This window comes from Protobothrops mucrosquamatus, unplaced genomic scaffold (assembly GCF_001527695.2).
Source record: "Protobothrops mucrosquamatus isolate PMUCROS unplaced genomic scaffold, P.Mucros_1.0 scaffold1251, whole genome shotgun sequence".
NCBI lineage: Eukaryota > Metazoa > Chordata > Lepidosauria > Squamata > Viperidae > Protobothrops > Protobothrops mucrosquamatus.
The window spans coordinates 59,585-81,288 of record NW_015387457.1 but is presented as its reverse complement, the minus strand read 5'-3'; the positions used below and the strand labels follow the sequence as shown (position 1 = coordinate 81,288).

Here is a 21,704-nt window from a genome sequence, read left to right as displayed (position 1 = left end):
TTTTGTCTTTATATTTTTGCTGGAATAAATTTGTTGTCCAAAACTAATGAGGTGCTGTAAATAAAAGGGTTCACTGGTGTTGAGTCATCATAATAGTGGGTGATCTAAGTCTTAAATCTGGCTACACCTTAAGGAACAAAGTAGAGTTGTAAAACAATAGCCTCTTGTCTGGTCAGGTTTCTCTCATGCAGCTAAATTGTTTTCTTTCCTTCCTAGATGAGAACATGTTATTATAGGTTTTTTTGTCTGATTATATTTCATCCTCTTTACTCCAGCATGCATTTGAGATTAATCTTAAGGGCTTCTATATTTAAAAAAAAAAAGATTTTTTAAAAAATTCTGGCAATGGAATTCTGTAAAAGAAAAAATGGCATTTATACAGTAATGAATAGAAGATTAAAAAAAAAAACTAAAATGAACAGAACAGAAAAAAGAAAGGCATGCTGAGAATAGGGTAGTGCATTTTTAAGATGATTTGGAGTAAGCTTGGGCTCTTCTGAGTTCCGCAGTTCTGCTAGTCCAGGGGTCCTCAAACTTGGCCACTTTAAGACTTGTGGACTTCAACTCCCAGAATTCCCCAGCCAGCCCTGTGCTAGTCATTAAAGCTCTCCTTTCTAGGGGAAGCATGAAAAAGTATACCTGTTTTAAGACTGGTACAGTTGCTGGACTCATTTGCAAGTTTCAAATAACTCTAATTTTGAACAACTTTTCAAAGCAACCCCTTTCCCATGTTAGTTGAAAATGCTTTCATTGCATCAAAGAAAGCAAATACTGCAAGGCCTCTGCAAACATAAAATTGGTGGGAAAGTCTTATAATACTGAAACAACCTGAGACTAGACTGATCTGATCTGATCTTTGTGGAGAAAGTTTGACAGCACTCCCTCATGCTGTGGGATACAAAAGGAGGGAAATTAGCCTTTGTTTGTGTTAGTATAATGATGACATCTAGTTAAATCAATATTTACATCAAACCCAAGTAGACTGATAATCTATTAACAACCATTTGTTTTCTTAGTAAATAGAAGTGATATGACTTACTTTCTTAAATAAATGCATGAATGCAGAGCCAGAAAGAGGGCTGTGAAAATATCTACAGACCCCTGGACATAAACTGCTTCAACTTTTCCCCTCAAAACAGTGCTATTGGGCATTGCATGCCAAAACCACTAGACACAAGGACAGTTTTCCCCCCATGTCATCACTCTGCTAAACAACTAATTCCCACAACACTGTCTTATACCCTAGGTTGTAAAACCACCTAGGAGGGCTGTATTACTTTATCTTTCTCATCTTTCCTATTAACCTATTTCTTTAGCTTGTTATAACTTTGTTTGTATTCTATGATTTATGTCGATTGCTTTTATTAGTATCCTATTATTGCTTATGTAGTCCCCTATATCTATCACTGAATGTTGTATCTTATGATTTATGATGATTGTATTTTATGAGTATGATCATGATTTATCACTTTTTGCTTCTATTATACTGAGAGCTTAAGCACCGGAGACAAATTCCTTGTGTGTCCAATCATACTTGCCAATAAAGAATTCTATTATATTCTATGTTGCTCATTTAACCAATGGAACACTGGGCAAAGTGAAAACATGATAAAAGTAGGACGCAAAAATATTCTTAGTATCCATTTGGGTTAGTGCAACATCATATTCATAAGTGTTTTTCTTCAATAGTCAAATAGACATGAACAATAAGACTAAGCAGCCAATAATTTATGACAAAGGCACATAAACCTTGAAATATACGATACTATACAAAAATATTAAGCAATTGTGCAAAGTGTGTAAATTAAGAATGCTTTTTGAAGGAACTTGACAAGTTCCTTCAAAAATTGTGTGCAAGTGTACATAGAAGAATTGATGCTGTTTTGAAGGCAAAGAATGGTCACACCAAATATTGATTTGACTTGGATTTTTCTTCTGTTCATTTACTTTCCATTTTGTTAATTGATAAAAATCAACTATTAACACCTCTGCGTCTAAAAGCATTCTTAATTTACAGCATTTTTGCACAACTACCTAACACTTTTGCATAGTACTATTAGCACACTGACATCTTAGCAGCAGCAGTAAGTTAAAGATAAGCTGGGCTTGCATTTAATAACCGCAGTTGAAGACGCCACTGACTTATTTCAAGTCTAAAATGGAATCAGATTTACTGATAAGTTTTTGTGCAGCAGGGTCACCATGAAATTTTGTTTTGGTGTGGAATGATGACTTATATTACCAGAAGAATCAACTTGGAAATTGAAATCTGACAAAAATGTAATGTCCAAAAATGGTTAGGGAAGAGATAAACATTTCTGGAAGGCTACAGCATAAAATTGTTAAGATTGAAAAGTAAATTTGTTTATCTTTGGTCCCAAGAACAAGTTCCTGCTTAGTTTCAGTAACTATACTAGCATAGAACTGAATAAGTTGCTTCAGTGCAGCCCTAAAAGCAAATACATTTCTACGGGTGTTGTGCAAAAACATTTCAAATTCAAAATCTTTCAAAAACAGTTCTGTCTAAACTGCTCTGACCATTCTGGAATTCTTCCAAGCTCAGAACAGTGTCAGAACATTTCTGGTAAAGTTGGAACAACTTTGTTGGATTTCTTACCTCATGACTACTGGAATTTCTTCTCAGGCATAATCCTGTATACTATTTTCAATCCTATTTTTTCTTTCTAAAATGTATATCTCACCTGATTATCACAGGAGAAAGTTGCATAAGAAAGATTAATATTAATATTACAGCAATAATTCAAGAGCAGGGCTCCTTGGCAGCAAATTCTAGAAAGAGAATATATACTTAAGAGTATAAATATATTCAGTCAACTTTAAAATGGGCCAAACCGGAAATATCAGTATAAGAGATAATTTTATAGTAAGGCATCGAAGAACTTAAATTTACACTTACACTTTTATAAAAACATAGAAAGTGTAAAAGAGGGTGTTTTCACAGCGCAATGCATTCTGGAGAGGACAGACCTTAAAAGATGGCAGAAACAAAGTTAACTTTGTTTCACAATTTTCATTAATGTTTTTAAAAATATTGAAATACTTTAAAAGTCTTGAAAACTTACTGATAGCTACTTCTATGCAGTGTAAGATCCTGATCTGTGACTAATTCCTATCAAGCAAGCAATATTAACTTAATTCCATATTCCATATGTCTATATTAAGAAGATTCAATACTCTCACACAAGTAATCATTATAAGTTTATTTAATTCCAAAGAGCACATGTTGGAAAACTGGTTTTTAAATATTTTAAAATCATTTTTTCTGGTGGTGTTTTTTATAGAATGTATAGAGAAATAATGACAGAAAAAAATCTACTGGAAATAGCCTGGTATATTCTTCTAAAACTATCGCAGAACCTAGAGATTTCAAAATAGCTTTTGTTTTATTATCATTATAATTGCAAATGTGTGTGTCAAAATGTGTCTGCCCCATGTTTGAGGCCCATAGCAATTTGAAACAGGCACTTAAATTTAAGCTTCAACTTAGATTTGATTACCGTGTTACTTGCAGTGTTCTACAGATGCAATTGTAAATCTGCTGTTACTCTTTTCTCACTTCACAAACATTGGTGTTCCTAACCAATGAATTAACCTTGATAATTAATGAAAATTATAAGCTGCTTCTGGCAACTACTAGCAGATTTGCTCTTCAAGGATGTATTACCAAGTTTTTATCACCAAGCTGCCTAATGAAGCAAGATCTGATCAGAACCAGTCAGCCAAATAAAATTGCTTTGTTTCAACCCTGTTCATTTCATAGCAGCAGTTGTTAATTTGGGATGAAGGAAACTTTAAAATATGGAGAAATTCTTAAAAAGTTTGCAAATTGTTCCAGAGCAAGACTAATGCAACTGTATTTAAAGACAATTTAGAAATTCTGTTTTTGCAAAGCCTATTTTCCTTTCAAATGTGCTTAGGCATAGTTAAATATCAACATAGTCACACAATACAATACACTGCACTATATGGTGCAACAGCTGGGTTCACACAAAATGGGAAAAAAATTAACACTTCATTATGACTTTGTACAAACATCTAGCCTAATCAATGCAGCTACAGCATGGGTGTCAAACTCGATCGCGTCACGACGTATGACATATCATGACATTTTATGCCTTTGCAGAGCCGGGGTGGGTATGGCCTGCATACTACGCATCTGGCCCTCTGATTGCCAGTTTGACACCCCTGATCTACAGGCATTTTATTTATTTATTTATTTATTTAATGAGTTTAATTCAGTTGCCTTTCCCACTGAATATCTTGGTACAACTTCCATCATACATAGCCAGAAACCTGGAATTTAAGGGGATGCTAAATAGAATTGTATTGTACAAAATATGTATAATAGGTTAAAGTTAATTAAAAACAACAATGAACTGTCCCATATCTTTTAACTTACTCTTAGAAGGATGGCATTCACCTGATCTTTGCTCCAATGGAAACTTTCATGAAGAAACATAGGAAGGTCTCCTGCTGTTATTTTCCACAAATTACAAATAAAAGGTGAAGAGAACTGAATTCCAGCAGTTCTGTGACTGTTTATATGACACATTGAACCAAAATAATCAATGATACTTCTGCCCAACAAGTTGTGTAAACATAGCCTATGTAGTTTGTGTCATACAGACTTATGAATAAAATAAAGATTAAGTAAAATAAACATTCGCATGTTGTATGAATACTCTATGAGTCAAAGTGGTTTTACTATAGCTTTGCCTATAAACACCCACATTGTTCCCATCGGGAGTAGGATTAATTTTTCTTTATAAAAATTATAAAAATGTTCTCCAAACCTGACAACAAACAGCCCCATTCAGAACTTTGTCAGCTCAAACATAGCTCAAAATACTTCAAGTATCATTAAATTAGAAGTGGTAAATTTCCATGCTGAATGTTTATCACTTGATCTACAGAAACACTGACCAACTTGGCAAACTTTAAACAATTAAAAAACATCACCTACAATATGCCTTCCCCAATGCTACTACAAAATAACTTCTATCAGTTTGAGGGTTCTTACAGTACATGCACATGCAGGTTTTTGCAAACTTTCTGAAAAAGAAAACCCACAACAGTCAGGGAATTCAGAGGGAAAGCAGCACTTCATCTAATTACCCTATAGCAAGGAATTTTAAAAACCACAATAAACTCGCCTTCCATCAGGTACAAGGCTTACTTATATTCAAATTATTCTGACTCACTGAAGAGATACTTAACTGACTCTCCCCTACCCAACCCCACCCAGCCCTCCTCTGAACTAGTGCCAGCCAATATGCTAGCAACAATATAATCTTTGCTCACTAGCTAATGAACTCTCAATGGCTTGGAGAAAATAAAGGAAAAGCAAACAATTCAATTACAGGATGTCAAAATACTTGAAACAACAAAAATTCCATTGTGTCTAAAGACTGGTACAAAAAGCTTAGAACAAATGAAACAGCCATTTTGTGTTTGAAATGTTTTGCTCAGACTGTATAAAGGCTTCTGCAGATTAGCAAAAATATGTATCTTTTCATGAAACTGCCACTGTGGTAATAACAACACTCGTAAGGACTGAGGAACAATCACAATTCTAGTTTATGGCTTTAACTGCTACTGTATACACAGTTCTTTAGAGCCTTGCAGGAAGCATTTTGGCCTCATGATTCAGTATGCATCAAGACATCAAATAATTTTTTTACCATTCTTTAAAACAGAGAGCCCAACACTGCCATGAAAAGTTTGGCTGACACATTTGACACAAATCAAGATAGAACTTCGATGAAAATTTGCTTCCTAAAGCAAAACACCAACTAGTTCCCCATAACTCAGGTTACATCATATTTTGACACTTGAGGTCAAAATTGTGTCCCATTCTTTCCATACTCTGTTACTCCCAGAGTGACTCCATGTGTCTCATTCACGGCTTTGGAAAGCAGTTGAATAAATTGATAGAGAACAGGTCTATCAATAGCTATTAGACTTCAGTGAACTGGAGTCAGCATGCCTCTGAGTATCAATTACAGTGGCACAAAAGCAGGAACTCTCTCTATATCCTGCTTGCGAGTCCACTGGAGAATTTGGTTATGGTGGGAAAGAAAGTGCTGGGCTGAGACAGGCTTTGGTCTGCTCCAGCAAATTTCTAAAGTTCACCTGTCCACCTTGCAGGAGTATTCACTTGTTTTACCACACAGAACCTTTGAGGGGCCCAGAACATGGTCTTTTAAGCAATAGTGAACTCATTCATTATTCCTTCCTTGCCCCTGAGAAATACAACTTCGCCCATCTCTTTCAGAGATGATACTTGTTATATTCTAAGCAACCAATATTAGTTTATATTCATAGCCAGAATTCTTTTTCCAGCCTTATTGGCATTTTGATTCAATTTACCTCATGTTTAGGCTACTTTCTGTTATATCAAAAGGCAGAAGTACTTAAAATATTACCTTTGAACAAAAATCCAAAGGTTCTATCACATTCCAAATACTCTAGAAAATGATCCTGATTTCTCAATAATGCACAATATCTCAAGCTTCATTGTTTTATCCTAATACTTGACCTGCTCAAGTCTATAGCTATGTAGAACCAACAATGTTTTTCACAACATAGATAAAAGTTCTAACAGGCCAAGAATAGCACATACAACAATTCAAAGGCTCATCAAAACATCTGATACAGCATAAAAGGATAGGAGTTTGATCTCTTTCTATTCTTTCTCAGATCTCCTAGACCAGGATGAGAAGATACTGCAACATGTGAAAATAATTATTTGGTTACAGCAGAAAGCTGCATTCTTATACATGCATTAGAAATCTTCTGTTTTTTAAAAAACACCAATAGCAAGTCATACAACATTGTGGTTCTTCTTTAACTGCAAGAGAATTTGATTTCTTTTTGCTAGTCACTAGCTTATTTCACTCGGTCTCACCAGGCCCAAATTCATGTATTTAATCTTTCTAGATTGGTTCTACCTTCATTGAACTTCTTTTCCAGCTAACTTGGATATGCTCAATATGGATCTTAAATATTAAAGACAATTGAAAACTTTTCCTATCATAACTTGTTCCATTAATAGTGTTGTTCTCATTGTTATGTTATTGTTATTGTTTTTAAAGAAACAAATGATTGCATAAAAATTAATGGTGTATTTTAATGCATATTCTGAACTGCTTATTTTTAGTTCTTAAATTGTCTGGAGTGAAGAGAAAAGAAGATAGAAACATCAGTAACAAATCCTGGAATATGGAGAGGATATTAATCCTTAAGAGAAAGGATGCTTAATAGAAAAAAAACTAAATTTTAAATACTACTTACAGAGGACAAAATCTATCTGAAACTATATAAATTAAACCAAGGAATGTTTAATCAGGACAGTCATTACTGAGTTTTAAAATGTTTAAACAGGCATTTCTCCATTCTGGAATATTTTTTATTGAAAATTGTACATCTAGTCCCATATTGTGAGGTCTTTTTTTTTATTTCAAGCAGCTTTGTAATACGACTGTTACCAAATCTCTAAACCATACACATTGTAAAGGACTTGTTTCATATTGATAATTTTCAATTAAAAAGTTTTAAAAAGTGACATTGTATTGGTTTTATCTGTGCTCCATTAACACAATTTTGCAACTGAAATATCAAATCTAGACCAAACATTGCATGTACACACAATACTTGCACAATAAGCACAACATCTATTTCAGTATTTAAATAATGTCAAAAATCAATGCTAACACTTAAAATCCACATAAAGCTTCCCACTCCCAGCCCATACAGGATTTAAGGCATCTCTGCACAAATTTAATTCACGGTGTTGGATTGGATAGTCTGAAATATCTTACCTCTCACTCTAAGACCGTGTTCGTATTGATATGATAGTTAACCAGTGTTAAACCAATACAATATTTACATAGCGCAGCACATACATTACAGACACTCACTTGGGGATAAAGCCCACATTTTGAACAGGTCAAAGACCACCATGATTACATGTTTGGAATCTATTTACAGGTCACTAAAATGATTATATCTGTACAGTGGTCCAATAGGCAAAGCATGATGGGCAGTTACATTGTGACAAATTGAAATCATGATTTGGAAGCACATTATGCTACCCCGAATGCCTTGCTCCACTCTAGGTTTCTTACGGGTGGTCTCATCTTTCAGAATGGCAGGTCCTGCTGACATGATTGACTTTTTGCTGATATTGGTGACTTTTATTCAGATACCTGAAATTTGAATGAAACCCGTCCCAGAAACTTGTCTCGCACATCATTATTTTCTATGTTGCTTGCTCCCATCATCTTGCATTCAATGTTTACATCTTCTTTGGCACTGGTTGTATTAAATGCTAGCTGAATAGCCACCAGCGGCTGTAAGTAGTCAGGCTGGTTCAAAAGAGGCAGAAATAAAAATTGATTTTTTTCCAATACAAAAGTAGATTTAATATAACTAAAATAAGTAGTAACTGGTTAAAAACCAGGTAATTTAATTAGACCAAATACATATTAGTTCAGTAGAATTTTTTCAAGTAAACATGTACAAATATACTCAAGTTATTAACTCCGAGAAAATAATCAAAGCTATGGCAAAAGGCAAGTAGGAAAGGAAAGAACCATCAGCCATCCTAAGAAACCAGCACTGTCAATCTTGACTCCTCCAGAGAAGCCATTTAACCATTCTTGTGATTGGACAAGCTAGGATCTTTGTATTACTAAGAATCAGGCTCATAAGTCTTCTCATTTTTCCTTTTTTGCCATCCTTTTTTCTTGCACTGTAGTGTCACTCGTAAGTCACCCCTAAAATAGGAGTTCTGTGAGTTGTACTTGGAACCTTTCCAACTGAAGTGTAGAATATAACTATTTTAAATAAATGGAAATATAAAATGAAAACAAGTATGTGCTATTTAATTTTTTTCCTACAATTTTGACTGTCAAAAGACTTTTTTAGAAAGATTTACCAGATATTAGTATCTGATTACAAAAATGTAATCTAATGGGGGGTACATAGGAATTATTTGCAGGTTAAATGAACACATGAAAAAGAACAAGTTGCTCATTTGTAAAATGTTTCTTCAGTGATCATCTTTGTATTCATGTATATGCTTGCATGCCTTCTAGAGTGATTTGGACAGGGTCTCTGTAATTACTGTCCTCTGAGTTTACAAGATTAAGAGGGAAACAATCCATATCACTTCTAGGCCCAATTGGATGATAGAGATCACTTTCTCTCTCATGTTTACTGCCTACTCCTTTGTACACTAAGCCAGGGTCAGATCCCCATTAGGAATAGGAGCTATTGCTGCTTCTTCGCTAGAGCCTAGTGGTTTCTACACCAGTGCAACAGCAACAAAATTCTCCCAATCTCCATGCCCTCTTACTCGTACAAGCCAACATATAATGTATCCTTATGAAAATCCTGCTGATGTGTTACAAGGTAAGAAGGGAAGGCAAGCTAAGCTGGGTCAAACAGATAAAAGTAGTTTTCCTTTTAAAGAAATCATTCAAAAGCTAAGGCTTCTCTATAGGGATAAAGACTCGGAGCTCCAGCAAAACCAGATTGCTTTGCTCACAAAGTAGAAGCTGGGAATTGGGCCAGCCCCTCCCCCCTTCATAGAGAGGCAGTGAACCCTGCCTATTTGCTCCAGAAGGAGGGAGCATCCCACAGCTACACATACTAATTTTTAGAAGAATGCAGTTGAGTAGAATGACACTATTAGCAATGAACATGAACAAAGTACATTCATCAGATACAGAATTAAGACATACTCACATGCAGGCGTTTTCCATAATATGGGAAATACATCAAATCAAATGTTCCATTAGCAGGAAAATAACTTATTGTAGCCTTGCCTTCTTCCTAAAAAGAAAGAAAATTTATCAAAGATAAATGTAACACTATTTTTTCATGCAGAGTACATGGACAAATGTATAACAAGAATTTTAAGAGCCAAGATTTATTCAATTGCCTATTCAAAGTATAATAAAGTAAACTATGAATTAGCAATACTAGGGAAAGACCTAGATGTGTCATATAAAAAATAAAAAATAATCAGTTAATCAGCAAAAAAACATTTTAACAACATTACATCTATACCTTAAACCTATACAAAAGTAAATAGGAAATATATTACTATTACAACAATATAATTTTGCCATACTTATTTGAAAAGTATTGTCTAGCAAGCTTTTAAAGTCTGTTCCAATTTCTTTATGAACATTTAATCTTAAACTCAAATTGACTAAAAAAGATCAGTTAGGAGAAAATATGTTTCATATTGTGGAAGTCATCCTTCAAACATGTCAAATTTACAGAACAGCTTTTGGGGAAGGGAAAACTGCCCCTAACAATTGGAAATTCACACATATAAGAAAACCTAGGTGTGTTTTACACTGGAGGCAATGTAGAGTTTCATCTGTACCATTTGACTTGCTAGGTTTGAGAATCTTTGGATTAGGATCCAAATGCTTCAGGAAACTAGAAAAATGTCATTTAAGAGCCCAATTCGTAACTTGCTGATACTTTAATATCAAATATCACAGAACAGATAATCAAAACTCTAGGTATTAAAAACTCTGAAATACAATTTTAATCAAAACCAAAGACAAAACCATTCTCTTCTTCAAATAGGTTGATTTGAGACCTCCAGTTATGTGCCAAATAAGGATACACAGCACCTTATAAAAGTGTTCAACCAGATTCCTCACTTTTGAGCATCTGTATATGAAATCTTACAGCAGTTATCAATGAAAAAGAAAATACTACCATTAATACAAGAGTATTAATGTAGCCATAATAGGTAATTTGCAGTGTATACATTTTTTAAAAAACATGAATTTTAAAATTTCAGAGAGAATTTTGATAGAACCATTAATTGGTTTAATTTTTATAGTTAATTATTATTTTAATAAAAATGCCTGGCCTTTATTTATTAAGCTAATTTATTCACCTGCCATCTTGCTAAATGACTCCGGGCAGTTTACAAATAAAACAAATTCTGTTCAAGAGAAATTAACTTGACTTTGGGAGGTAAAGCTACAAGAACAGGTAGTCCCTGACTTACAACCATTCATTTATTGATCGTTCAAAGTTACAATGGCAATGAAAAAAGTAACTTATGACCATTTTTCACACGACCATTGCAGCATCCCCATGGTCATGTGATAAAAATTCAGATGCTTGGCAACTGATTCATATTTATGACAGTTGCAGTGTCCCAGGGTCGATCACCTTTTGCAACCTTCTGACAAGCAAAGTCAATGGGGTAGCCAGCTATGTTGCTAACTTAACTGTAGTGATTCACTTAAATAAAATCCATAAAATGGGGCAAAACTCTCTTAGCAACTGCCTCACTAAGCAACAAAACGTTTGGGCTTAGTTGTGTTNCTCTTCTTAAAAACTTCCAGTGTTGGGGCATTCACCACTCCTGGAGGCAGGTTGTTCCACTGGTTAATTACATTACATAATAAATTACATTACCATTTTTCCTGAATTTTTCAAGCACAAATATATTTTAAAAGTCTGAATAAATAAGTCATTTTATATTGAGTAATGGAACATATACAAATTATGTTTCCAAAGTATTTGCGTTAATTGGACTGATAAAATTTGACATTCAAAATAAATGAGACTACTTACATTTGAAATAAGAAGATTCTAAGAATAAATATAAAAATGCTACATTGACATATAATATGCTACTAAATATGATAAAATATTCTCAAATAATTCTCAAAGCAGTTTGGGTTACAGGAGCAAATGAAAGATTTATATGTAATAATAAAAATTCTATAATATTTAAAACTAACAAATTAATTAGGATACAGTAGATATTAACAGTAGATATTAAAATGTCAAATTGGAATGCCTAAAAGTTTAAAGAGTATAACATTAAGCTGTTTTTATATCTATTTTTTATGATTGATAGTTCAAGAATAGAAAAAATTCTATCAGAAAGAATTTTGATCAATGGGAGCCATATACTAGCCCGATCACATGGAGTAGATGTCCCATTTCAAATAGGAATTTCATAAAAGCTGGCACCATAACTATGAGCAATGTTATGGCAACTATGCATATATTAGTGAAAATATATACTGGCATTTAGCTGAAAAAGTATCAAAGATACAATACTATACAGCTGCATGCAATGTCCGCTGGTCTGAGGATTACCACAGGTTTTGCACACCCTGCAAAAGATTATATTCCAAAAGTAAGCAGAGGGAGGCATTTTTTGAGGAGGGTTTAAAGAATGGGATAGGCTAATGATAGGTTTTCTTTCTGGGGGCGTCCTTCTTTTAGAACAGCTGCTTCTCAGGCGAAAATGATTTGTAGGGTGACTCTAAAGGGTGGAAAGGGATGCTGGCTATAGTATTATTTTCGTTTTGGTTTAATAAATGTAAGTACAGAGGAAATATTTTAAAAATAATGCAAATACAGTTATATTTAACAATATTTCAGTATATAAGATGCATTTTGATTTAGGTAACGTGCATATATGACAAGATTCAATACATTCCTCTTTTCAGCATATTTTAATAAAAATAAAATTTAATTGTCAGAAGTGTGATTCAAACCACTTAATTTTGGTTTTTATAATAGTATCACAACAGATGATTGCACATGCACTCTACACTCACTTGCCTTTTGATAATTTTAGTACTGTATGACCCTCACAGTTCAAATTAAAACAACACTAGGTGGACATTAAATCGAACATCTTCATCTTAATGAAGTTTGGCAAATATTATAACAATTCTAAATGGGACATATATTAGAGTGGAAAGCATCAGTGTGTGATCTTGAAACCCAAATTCTTTCAAATATATAAATCAGCAGATATTATATAAATTGGAAAATTGCCCAGAGTCATGCAAGTGTGATAGGCAGTATAGAAGTTTGATAAATAAATAAAAATAAATATTTTTTCTTTAAAAATATTCAAGTATATGATAAAAATCATCTACTGTATATAAAGGGAAACATTTTAAAAATATATAACATTTATAATGAATACATTCTGAAAATGATGGAATGCTTACAAGTGAATAATTTCACAGTGCGAACACTAAGATTTCATATTCTGCTTCAGTGCTCATTTTCTTACCCATCATAAAAATATTGTGTAAGATGCATTTGCAGCATGGAGAGAAAAACAAAATGCTGGTTATGAAATGAAATAAAACAAAAAGCAAGTAATAATGAAGTAACTGTATCTTTTTTAAATGGAGATTGTAACATAAATTTTAAAAATAGTGAGCTGAGATCTAGAATACAAGGAAATAACATAATTAAGGCTAATTTATGTTGAACCACTTTCCTCTTTTAATAACAAAAAAGTGGGTATATTTTTATTTTAAAATGCTTACCTTAGAATTACACTCTAAATATGGTTGTCCAAGAGGCTTTAATCCAATTATCTGAAATATAGACAAAATGTTATACAACTTGGAATGGAATAAATATTTAAAATAATTCAAATAAATTAAGTAGCACTTTCTGATAGTCCAAGTTTTTAATTTTAATATAATGAAACTATAATTCATTATATGATTATTTCTGCAGTATAACTTTACATAGAAATTACTGTGTCCCATATTAGAAATCAGTATATTCAAAATATAAGGTAATACTAATGAAAATCATTTTTCAACCACATCAAAGCTGTTTATTTTCAGTACATGAATGGATATCCATAATATTCATACATGTATAATGTCCTGTGACTACTAGATATATGTATGTTGAACATATAAACAAAACTTGAATTTTATAATAATCTCAGTTAGGATACCCATTCAGTTCAAATGGTTTTGTAAGGTATACAACAAATATGCATCTTATCCATTAATTACGTTATGTCTGCATTTGTTGGTAGGCAAAAAGTTCTCAGCAAGGAAGGAAAATAATTATCGTAATGCAGATGTAGGTGTTTTAACGTAATCCTGTTTTAAAATACACTCACAGAAGTACACAAGAACGTTTCACTTCCATGTGATGATTCCAGCAACAGCCGTTTATTATTTCAAATTAGGCACGTAACATTAACGGCTGAATCCAGAAGGCATATACAAATAACATGTCACATAATGCATAGTTAATTGCTTAACAAATGAAATATTTAACTGCGTACTGTGTATCGTTCTGATGAACATTTCTGATCAGTAGATAAACTCTTGCATGATATAGTTATGTGAGTTGTTCTTTACTGGTTCATTATTTGTTCAGACCAAAAACATACAACTGGAATTTTACTTTTATAAGCAAAAATGTGACATCATTTCTAAGCAATTGGGAATGGTAAAATGCCATCCAACTTTAACATAAAAGGGCTGAATTAAAAACTCAAAGCAGGCAGGCAAAATCTTTTCCATGAGCTCCTATCTTCAACATAAAAATCAGTAAAGGTCAGAAAAGAAGGAATTCTAAGAGCATCCAGAAACATACACAGAAATTTACCTTCAAGCAAATACTATCCAGCTGCAAATTTTGCACAACAGTTTTCCGCAGGAAAAACTGAAAGCCTATGAAATCCAAAAGAGTAACTGAACTTACTCTATTCATTTTTACAATAACACATGGTGTTCCTTTGTCATAACCAAAATTTTCATCTTGTAGTCCAGAGCAAGGTCCCAGGCTATCACGATTAAACTGGCACGCTGATTTATTTACAGAATTCTGGTCAAAGAACTTCCCTGGAGAACACCGAATGTTTCTGGTTTGCTTTGATTCATTATATGCTAGAAAAAACAATTCAGTGCATGACATTAACTATTTAATAAATATACAGACTAAAGAATCATTTAGCAAATGAAAATCTTTGGAGAATATTCATTTCCAAATTTTGAAAAAACATTACTGCTCAGAGGTGTTCAACTTGTCAAGAGCTAGGAGCCACTTGAAGCCTGAACACAAATCCAACTCCAAAATTCATGCATTTAGGGAATTACCAACAAGAAAAAAGCAATTCAAAGTGTTGCAAAACAGACAGTTATAACCAGATTAACTTTCAAACACTGCACAACATTTCCTTTAATGACTACACTAATTGAAAGTTTCTGAGAATTCAAATAGTTAGGATAGCATTTTTTTTTCTTTCAATGTTTGATTCATTGTACTTTCCAGAATACAGTGGATGCTTTCTAGGGGCTTGGGGTTTTTTTTTAGTTCATAATAAAATATGCTATTAAATCTGTCCTTAATTTTATTTGGCATAGAATACATGGTCAAAGATAAGCTGAACTTATATTTTAATATAATAGAAGTGATCATAGCATCACTTACCACCTTTTTATTAACGGAAATCCAAACATTCAGTAAATTTTGTCCTGAATTTACAACTTGAATCTTGTGCCATAAATACAGTTAAGAGTTGAGAAAATTTCTCTTCAATTAATCTCAGACTTCAGTATATCTAAATCCACACTGTAGACAACTTTACTCCATTTCATATCTTCACACAAACTTTGGCATAAAGGTACCATACTGGTCCATATGCTGCATTACATCTCCTTTGTAAAATTGTTCTAGCATTTTCTTGAACAGAAAAATTCTTTTACAACCAAGAAGCCAGACATTTCTCTGTATATTAAGACATTCAATTTATTCAAACAACTAAACCTGCCTGCAAGGTATTCTAGTTTCAAAACCAGAACTAACTTTTCAAATATAAAAAAAAAAGAACCAACGGTTTGCTTCACACAAAAGAATATTTTGTACAAGAAATCTCAAAATTATACACATTAAGATTAAAAAAAAAATGTTTCTATATTTGACTGTGATTATCTGTTTTAAATAGTTCTGTGTATATGAAGCTAATAAATCTATTTTAAATGGAATAGTACTGAGCAAAGTAAATCAATATTTTTTTAGAATGAAATTTCCCCAAAATTATTTGCTGACATAATTTTGGCAACCAATCTTTCTTTTTCTGAAATATATCACAACTATGCAAGAATAATGTACGTAGTCCTCCCTTAACATCCATTTGTTCAATGGCCATTTGAAGTTATGATAACATTAAACAATGGGACTTATGACCAGTCCTTGAAGGAGTTCCGCCTGTTGCTGCATCTGCCTGGTCATATAAATAAAATTTGGACCCATGGGCTTTTATGGCCACCTTTGGCCATCCACCTACCTGCTACCACCACTGCCTCTTGCTGCACTGCACTACGTACCAGCTGGGGTCTTCTTTCCCACTGGTGCAGCTGGGGTTTGCAGCCCGGGTCCCCATTTGACTCTGCCTTCCCTTTTTTCACAAAAGAAAATTCTGTGCAGAGCACGAATGGAGGCCCTGTTCAGGCCCTGTTCTGCTAAAGGAAGCCCTGGCCAGAAGGCAAGAAAAGCCCCAGCTGCATTGGTGGGAAAGAAGGCAGAATGAAAGAAGCCGCCCACTGATACAGTGTGGTGTGTGGTGCAATGGGCATCTTGGTGGCAGGGGCAGCTGGCAGCAGGTGACCAAAATGCAAAGACTGGGGAGGAGATTGGGGAATGGGATGAGCTGAGAGGGAGTCAAACCCTTACATTTTCCCCAAAATGGTTTGGATCTGGATAGGTCTTAACCTAATGACTGCGTAGGATTCAGTGAAACTAGGATTGCGAAAACTGCCATCGCTAAGCAGATATAACTTAATGGCTGTATTGCCTAGCAATGGAATTGTCAGTCAATTAGGGATTAAGTAAGGACTATCTGAACATACTGTAATATCTATCGATTCTTTTTAATGCATTGCAAATGCTTTAGTTTTCGTATGTTGACTATCTACAGCAGACATGTTTAACCCACAGCTGTGGCCCCACAAGACAATAAAAAATATTTAAAAAATAAAGGAAATTTGTTCTTTATATGGACACCCATGATCTATGGCCTTAAATCACTGAAAGTGTTCTCAGACATTTGACTGTGGTATTCAACAAAAATTTAGATTTCAATTTAAGCCACTGCTATATATTTCAGTAACCATGTTAACTGAAGTTTGCAATATAAATCTCTTGCTTTTAGTTCAATTGTTCATTTTTTTCCACATGAGAATGTAGAGTTCTGCCACATTTTAACTATGGATTCTAGTGGACTTATGAAGTTGTAATATAGAGCAGTTTTCATGCTTATCACAAAGTTCTATATTTTTTTCTTTAAAAGCTATCTTAACAGATTTTGTGGTTTCAATATCTAAAATGTCATATTTGCCAATGTCTAATGTAGAGCACACGCTGTGGTCTTGGCAATCTATTTCTTCAACATAAGTAATCCTGTACTTAATGTCAATTAAAGGAGTATTTTCACATTTGCACTTTCTTACCAAAAAGGCACCTTTAATCACTGAAATCTATTTCAGTTCACTTCTTTTTAGTTTGTTTTCTGTCCTCTATCTTCTTTTTCTTTCACTTTTTTCTCTCATTTATCTTCTATTCATCTCTTCTTTCACCTTCATAATGCCACCGCCTTTGATACTTTTGTTCATTTTTCTGTATTTTATCCTCTGACAATTTCTCTTTTGTTCCACTTTCTGTCACCTTTCCTTGCCCTCTGACCTTCCTCTACCCTCTTACTTTCTCATGCCTGCAACATGTAAAATACAAAAATATGAGGGCGCTCAGACACATTAAGTTGACTGCAGCCGAACTGAGTATCTGCTTTCAAGGAAGTTCTGAACCAGGTTTCTGATGCTGATTCTATGCATTCTCACATGCCTTCCTTGCTCTTTTCAACATTTTCCTATGTTCCCTTTTCAATTAAATGCTGCAGCTCTCTACACATTTATTTAAAGTAAGCTCCTCTGAACAGTGTGCAATTCACTTTTCCATAAATATGCACAGGAAACAGTATCTTGACTGAGAAAGAATTCTACACACTACTACACTTGATCTTAGCCAAAAGGCTGAGAAGCCTACAGAAAATTTTAATATCTTATCTATGTATACTTTTGGTTAAACTGATCAAATGCTTGCTGCACAATAAAGCCCTTGTACAGCTTAAAAAGCCTATAATACAGAAGGATGAATGTGATTTTATTATCTTAATTGCCCTTTTTTCATTGTCGCCTTTCATTAAAAGTTTAACAGACTGAATATATACATCAAAGATATTCGTAAGTAGAGCAACAAACAATTTCACATTTTCACATCAAGCCATAGGTTAATAGATATCCATCTTAGCAAATTTAATATTAATAGTCAATTTAACTAATCTTCCAAAAGCTCCCCCCAAAAGTTTTTTTAGCAGAATGTAAAAAAAAAATGGCCATATTTTAAATTCAGGATCTTTAGTGGTTCACAAAAAAAAATTGCTTTTCAGGTATCACTAAGCCTGATAAACCTAAAAAAAAATCCTGATCATCACAAAAATAGCTGCTTTTACCAACAATTAGAAAAACATTACAAGGACCCTTAGTACTTTATATAAATTTCTTGGAAAAGAGCGAAAGTATACATACCTCCTAGAAATTTATGAAGGGCTTCTACATAACGATTATAATTATAGTTTCCTGAGTTATTTTTGCTTATTGAAAATTCCAATGCAGTTTCTGGTTTTGGTGAAATCATTAGTCCTACAAAAATAAAAAGCTAATTGTTCATCCAAAGTATCCCTCAAAAATGATAATTTCTAAATGTATAAAAATAGTTTGAAGAAATATTTTAAGAACTTGGTTTTACATAATTGCATAAGATTAAATAGCTAAATCTTTTATTTTACATTAAATTACAAAGGATTTCATCACTGTATCACTGAATCAGCAAAATTATTTAACACCCTGACAAAGCAAAATTTACTTTTTTAGTATGATTGCCCAATCAACACACAATTCTGAATAGTTAAAAAGCAATAAAATAACTAACCTCACAATTAAAAATTAGGCTTATTCAATACTTAGGCTCAAAGTAAAACTGGGTTTTTATTGTCTTATGGAAGGCCAGCAACGTCAGAGTCATCGATAGAGTAAGTGTCTTGACAAAGAAGTGTGCTTCTTGGATCCAGCACTGTTTAATAAAGAGGATCCAAAAGGGAGTCCACTTTCTATCATTTTATATATTGTTCTATATTTTTGCCTGAGATATAGCAAAACTACCCAAGAACATTCTCAATCCATTAATAACAAGTAGGACTTTTTACTGGGTAAATTTTCTAGTGTACCTTATGGCTCAAGTTGCAGGGTGCGACTATTTTAGAGGCTGTCTGATATCTGTCATAGCATGTGAACCGTCATATATAGAATTATACTTAATATGACTATTTTGTTACAATAGACATCAATCCTTTGTTGACACTGTCTATATGAAGAAGTGGACAATTGAAGTCAGAGAGATGGGTGCTGAAGTTATTATTAAAATGTAAATTTTAATCTGAAATGAGGAAATTCTTAAATCAATTGCAGGAGTGTAATCATATTAATCTTATTTAAATGAAATCAACTCAGGGTTTTGTCATGATTCTATCCATTATTCTTTGGAATACAGTCTTTAGGAGGTAGCTCAAAGGCCCACATGATTCTCAGCATGAAGAAAGTTGCATATATGTGACCTGTATTTCTACAATCCAGATTTTATTTTAAATCAGTACATTAATAAAATAGTTGTCTTTAGCTATGGCTTATAATTTCAGTTAAGGTTTTATTAGATTTTTAAAAACTTTGCCCATTTGGGCATAGAACCTGTAAATGCCTGTATTAATTTCATGATAAACATATATTAAGAAGTCAAATCTAATGATCCATTCAGAAAATGTGTTTAAATGTAGAATATGCACTGAAGACCTACATTAATCAGAAATACATTCAAACAATTAATTTACTACAACAATGGGTAGTACAGAATGACTAGAATGACACTCCAGTTTCCTTCCCTTTACATATCACCATCTCTACAAAACGTCTTTTCTGCAAGAGCCCCCGATTTGTGCAATATCGTTCCCCAGGGATTCCACAGGCTGCATCCTTTTGCTCTCTGGAACACCATAACAGCTGGTTTTTCCCCCAACTATTGGAATAGGGTGAGATTGGAGCTGGAGATTGTATCACTAAATTTTATTGGAGAATGCTGCTTGAAGTATCCTGTTTTGGTTTTACTGGTTTCTGTATTGTTGTGAGCCATGCAGAGTTATATTTCATAAGGTGAGAGGCCATTATAAAATATATTTATTTGAAATAAATAATCAGTACAAAAAGAACTAGAAATTCATTATTATGATTACATGGTAAATGTTGAGATAATTAATGTAAGTAAAATACCTTTTCTATTAATTTATTTTGATAATTTCATTTGGACATGCTTACCTGGAAAACGAATCCGGTCACGATACATGGGTATATCTCTACTTAATGTCTGGAGCATAACCCACATTGTGAATGAGAAAAGTGCAGCTAAGAAGCCATAGAAGACGAGATAAAATAGCAAAATTAAGCCTAAAAAAATAAAAACAGTAAAAAATGTAAACAAAACATTCACTGAATAATTTAGTTTGGTCACTTACATTGCAAAGACTGACAGCCAGCTGAAATCTGACATAATATGAGACTCGATATTATTTTAAATAACATTAATATTATTTAGCCAAATATTTCAGTTTTGAAATTGATTTCTCTTCTAAATGATACTTGCTTCCTAAAAGAAAGTCATGTTAATCATCTGTACAAAAAAGAGAGAATTTTACGGTACTTTCAAGATTCAACGTATCTGATTATTACACATTGTGAAATCTCATATAATAATAAAACTGATTATTATTGAGGTTGCTCTAAATGGTTTTGTTTTAAAAACAAAGACCAAGATGTTTTTTCTCCTCACAGATGCAAAATAAATATTACACAAACCTTGTTGATTAAGTGATCCTCTTTCCAAGATATGAATTTTGGAAGAGAACTTATAATTAAACCTGTTTGTGCCAACAGAACACAACTAACCTGGCACAGCAATACAATTATATTGTATATGACTGTTGTATCAAAGGCATAAAAGAGGAACATAGAGCTAATTTGCATCTTATGGCTTTCATAACAGTTGTTCCCATTGCCTGTATCAAAATAATTACAGGTAATATTATGTGATTAGTATCTATGTTAAGATTGTACAATGATTTCAATAAAGAGATAAGAAGGAAACAATATGCGCATCAAAAAGCTGCAGCCCTAACATATCACCATAGCTGTTTTAAAATGTAGAAAGTATTGAGCTTCTTGTCTAATTTGCTGCTGAAAATCTAATATGCTTATTCTAACATTATTCATATGTGTGCGCATGGGGGGCTCCTTGGAGAAGTATAGTGAACTCTGCAAAAATGGAGTCAACAACCACGGCAAACTGGTCAGTAAAGACTTTCAAGAGCCTTCCCAGATAAATCAGACAGGAAACCCAATTAAATGAACTAATGCTACTTTATTGCAAGGTTACATTAACAGAATCTTGTAAATCTGAAAGTCCGACTGCCACTAACTTGATCTATTAGGGCAGGTCCTTCCTAAGTTTCTTCCTCTGACTGTTAAGCCATTAGGGCTCCTGCTTCTCTTGTCTGATTGCCTACCTATGCAGCACCTCTTTCCCTCATTTCCCAAGGTCATCCACATATTACATTATAGTTCCTGATTTCAGTAATTGCTGGGATTTTCAAAATGTAGTAATATCAGAAATATTTGAAGAATGGAGCCAGAAATATGTCAGTAATGATTTTTATATGGGTAGATTATGTTCAAAAGATGTCAATAAAGGAATGA

General features: G+C 33.4%; 1 protein-coding gene across 1 annotated transcript in view; it reads right to left on the bottom strand.

The window, feature by feature from the left end:
* Positions 1-7,343: 7,343 nt before the first annotated feature.
* The window catches only part of ATP1B3 (ATPase Na+/K+ transporting subunit beta 3), a 28,865-nt gene continuing 14,504 nt past the window's right edge, over positions 7,344-21,704 (bottom strand). The window contains exons 2-7 of the mRNA XM_015821093.1: positions 20,271-20,399; positions 18,435-18,548; positions 14,554-14,738; positions 13,368-13,418; positions 9,772-9,858; positions 7,344-8,387 (exon numbers count right to left, since the gene is read on the bottom strand). Of these exons, the coding sequence (XP_015676579.1) occupies positions 8,217-8,387; positions 9,772-9,858; positions 13,368-13,418; positions 14,554-14,738; positions 18,435-18,548; positions 20,271-20,399 (737 nt within the window). The 3' untranslated portion in view covers positions 7,344-8,216. The remainder of the gene's footprint in view (positions 8,388-9,771; positions 9,859-13,367; positions 13,419-14,553; positions 14,739-18,434; positions 18,549-20,270; positions 20,400-21,704) is intronic.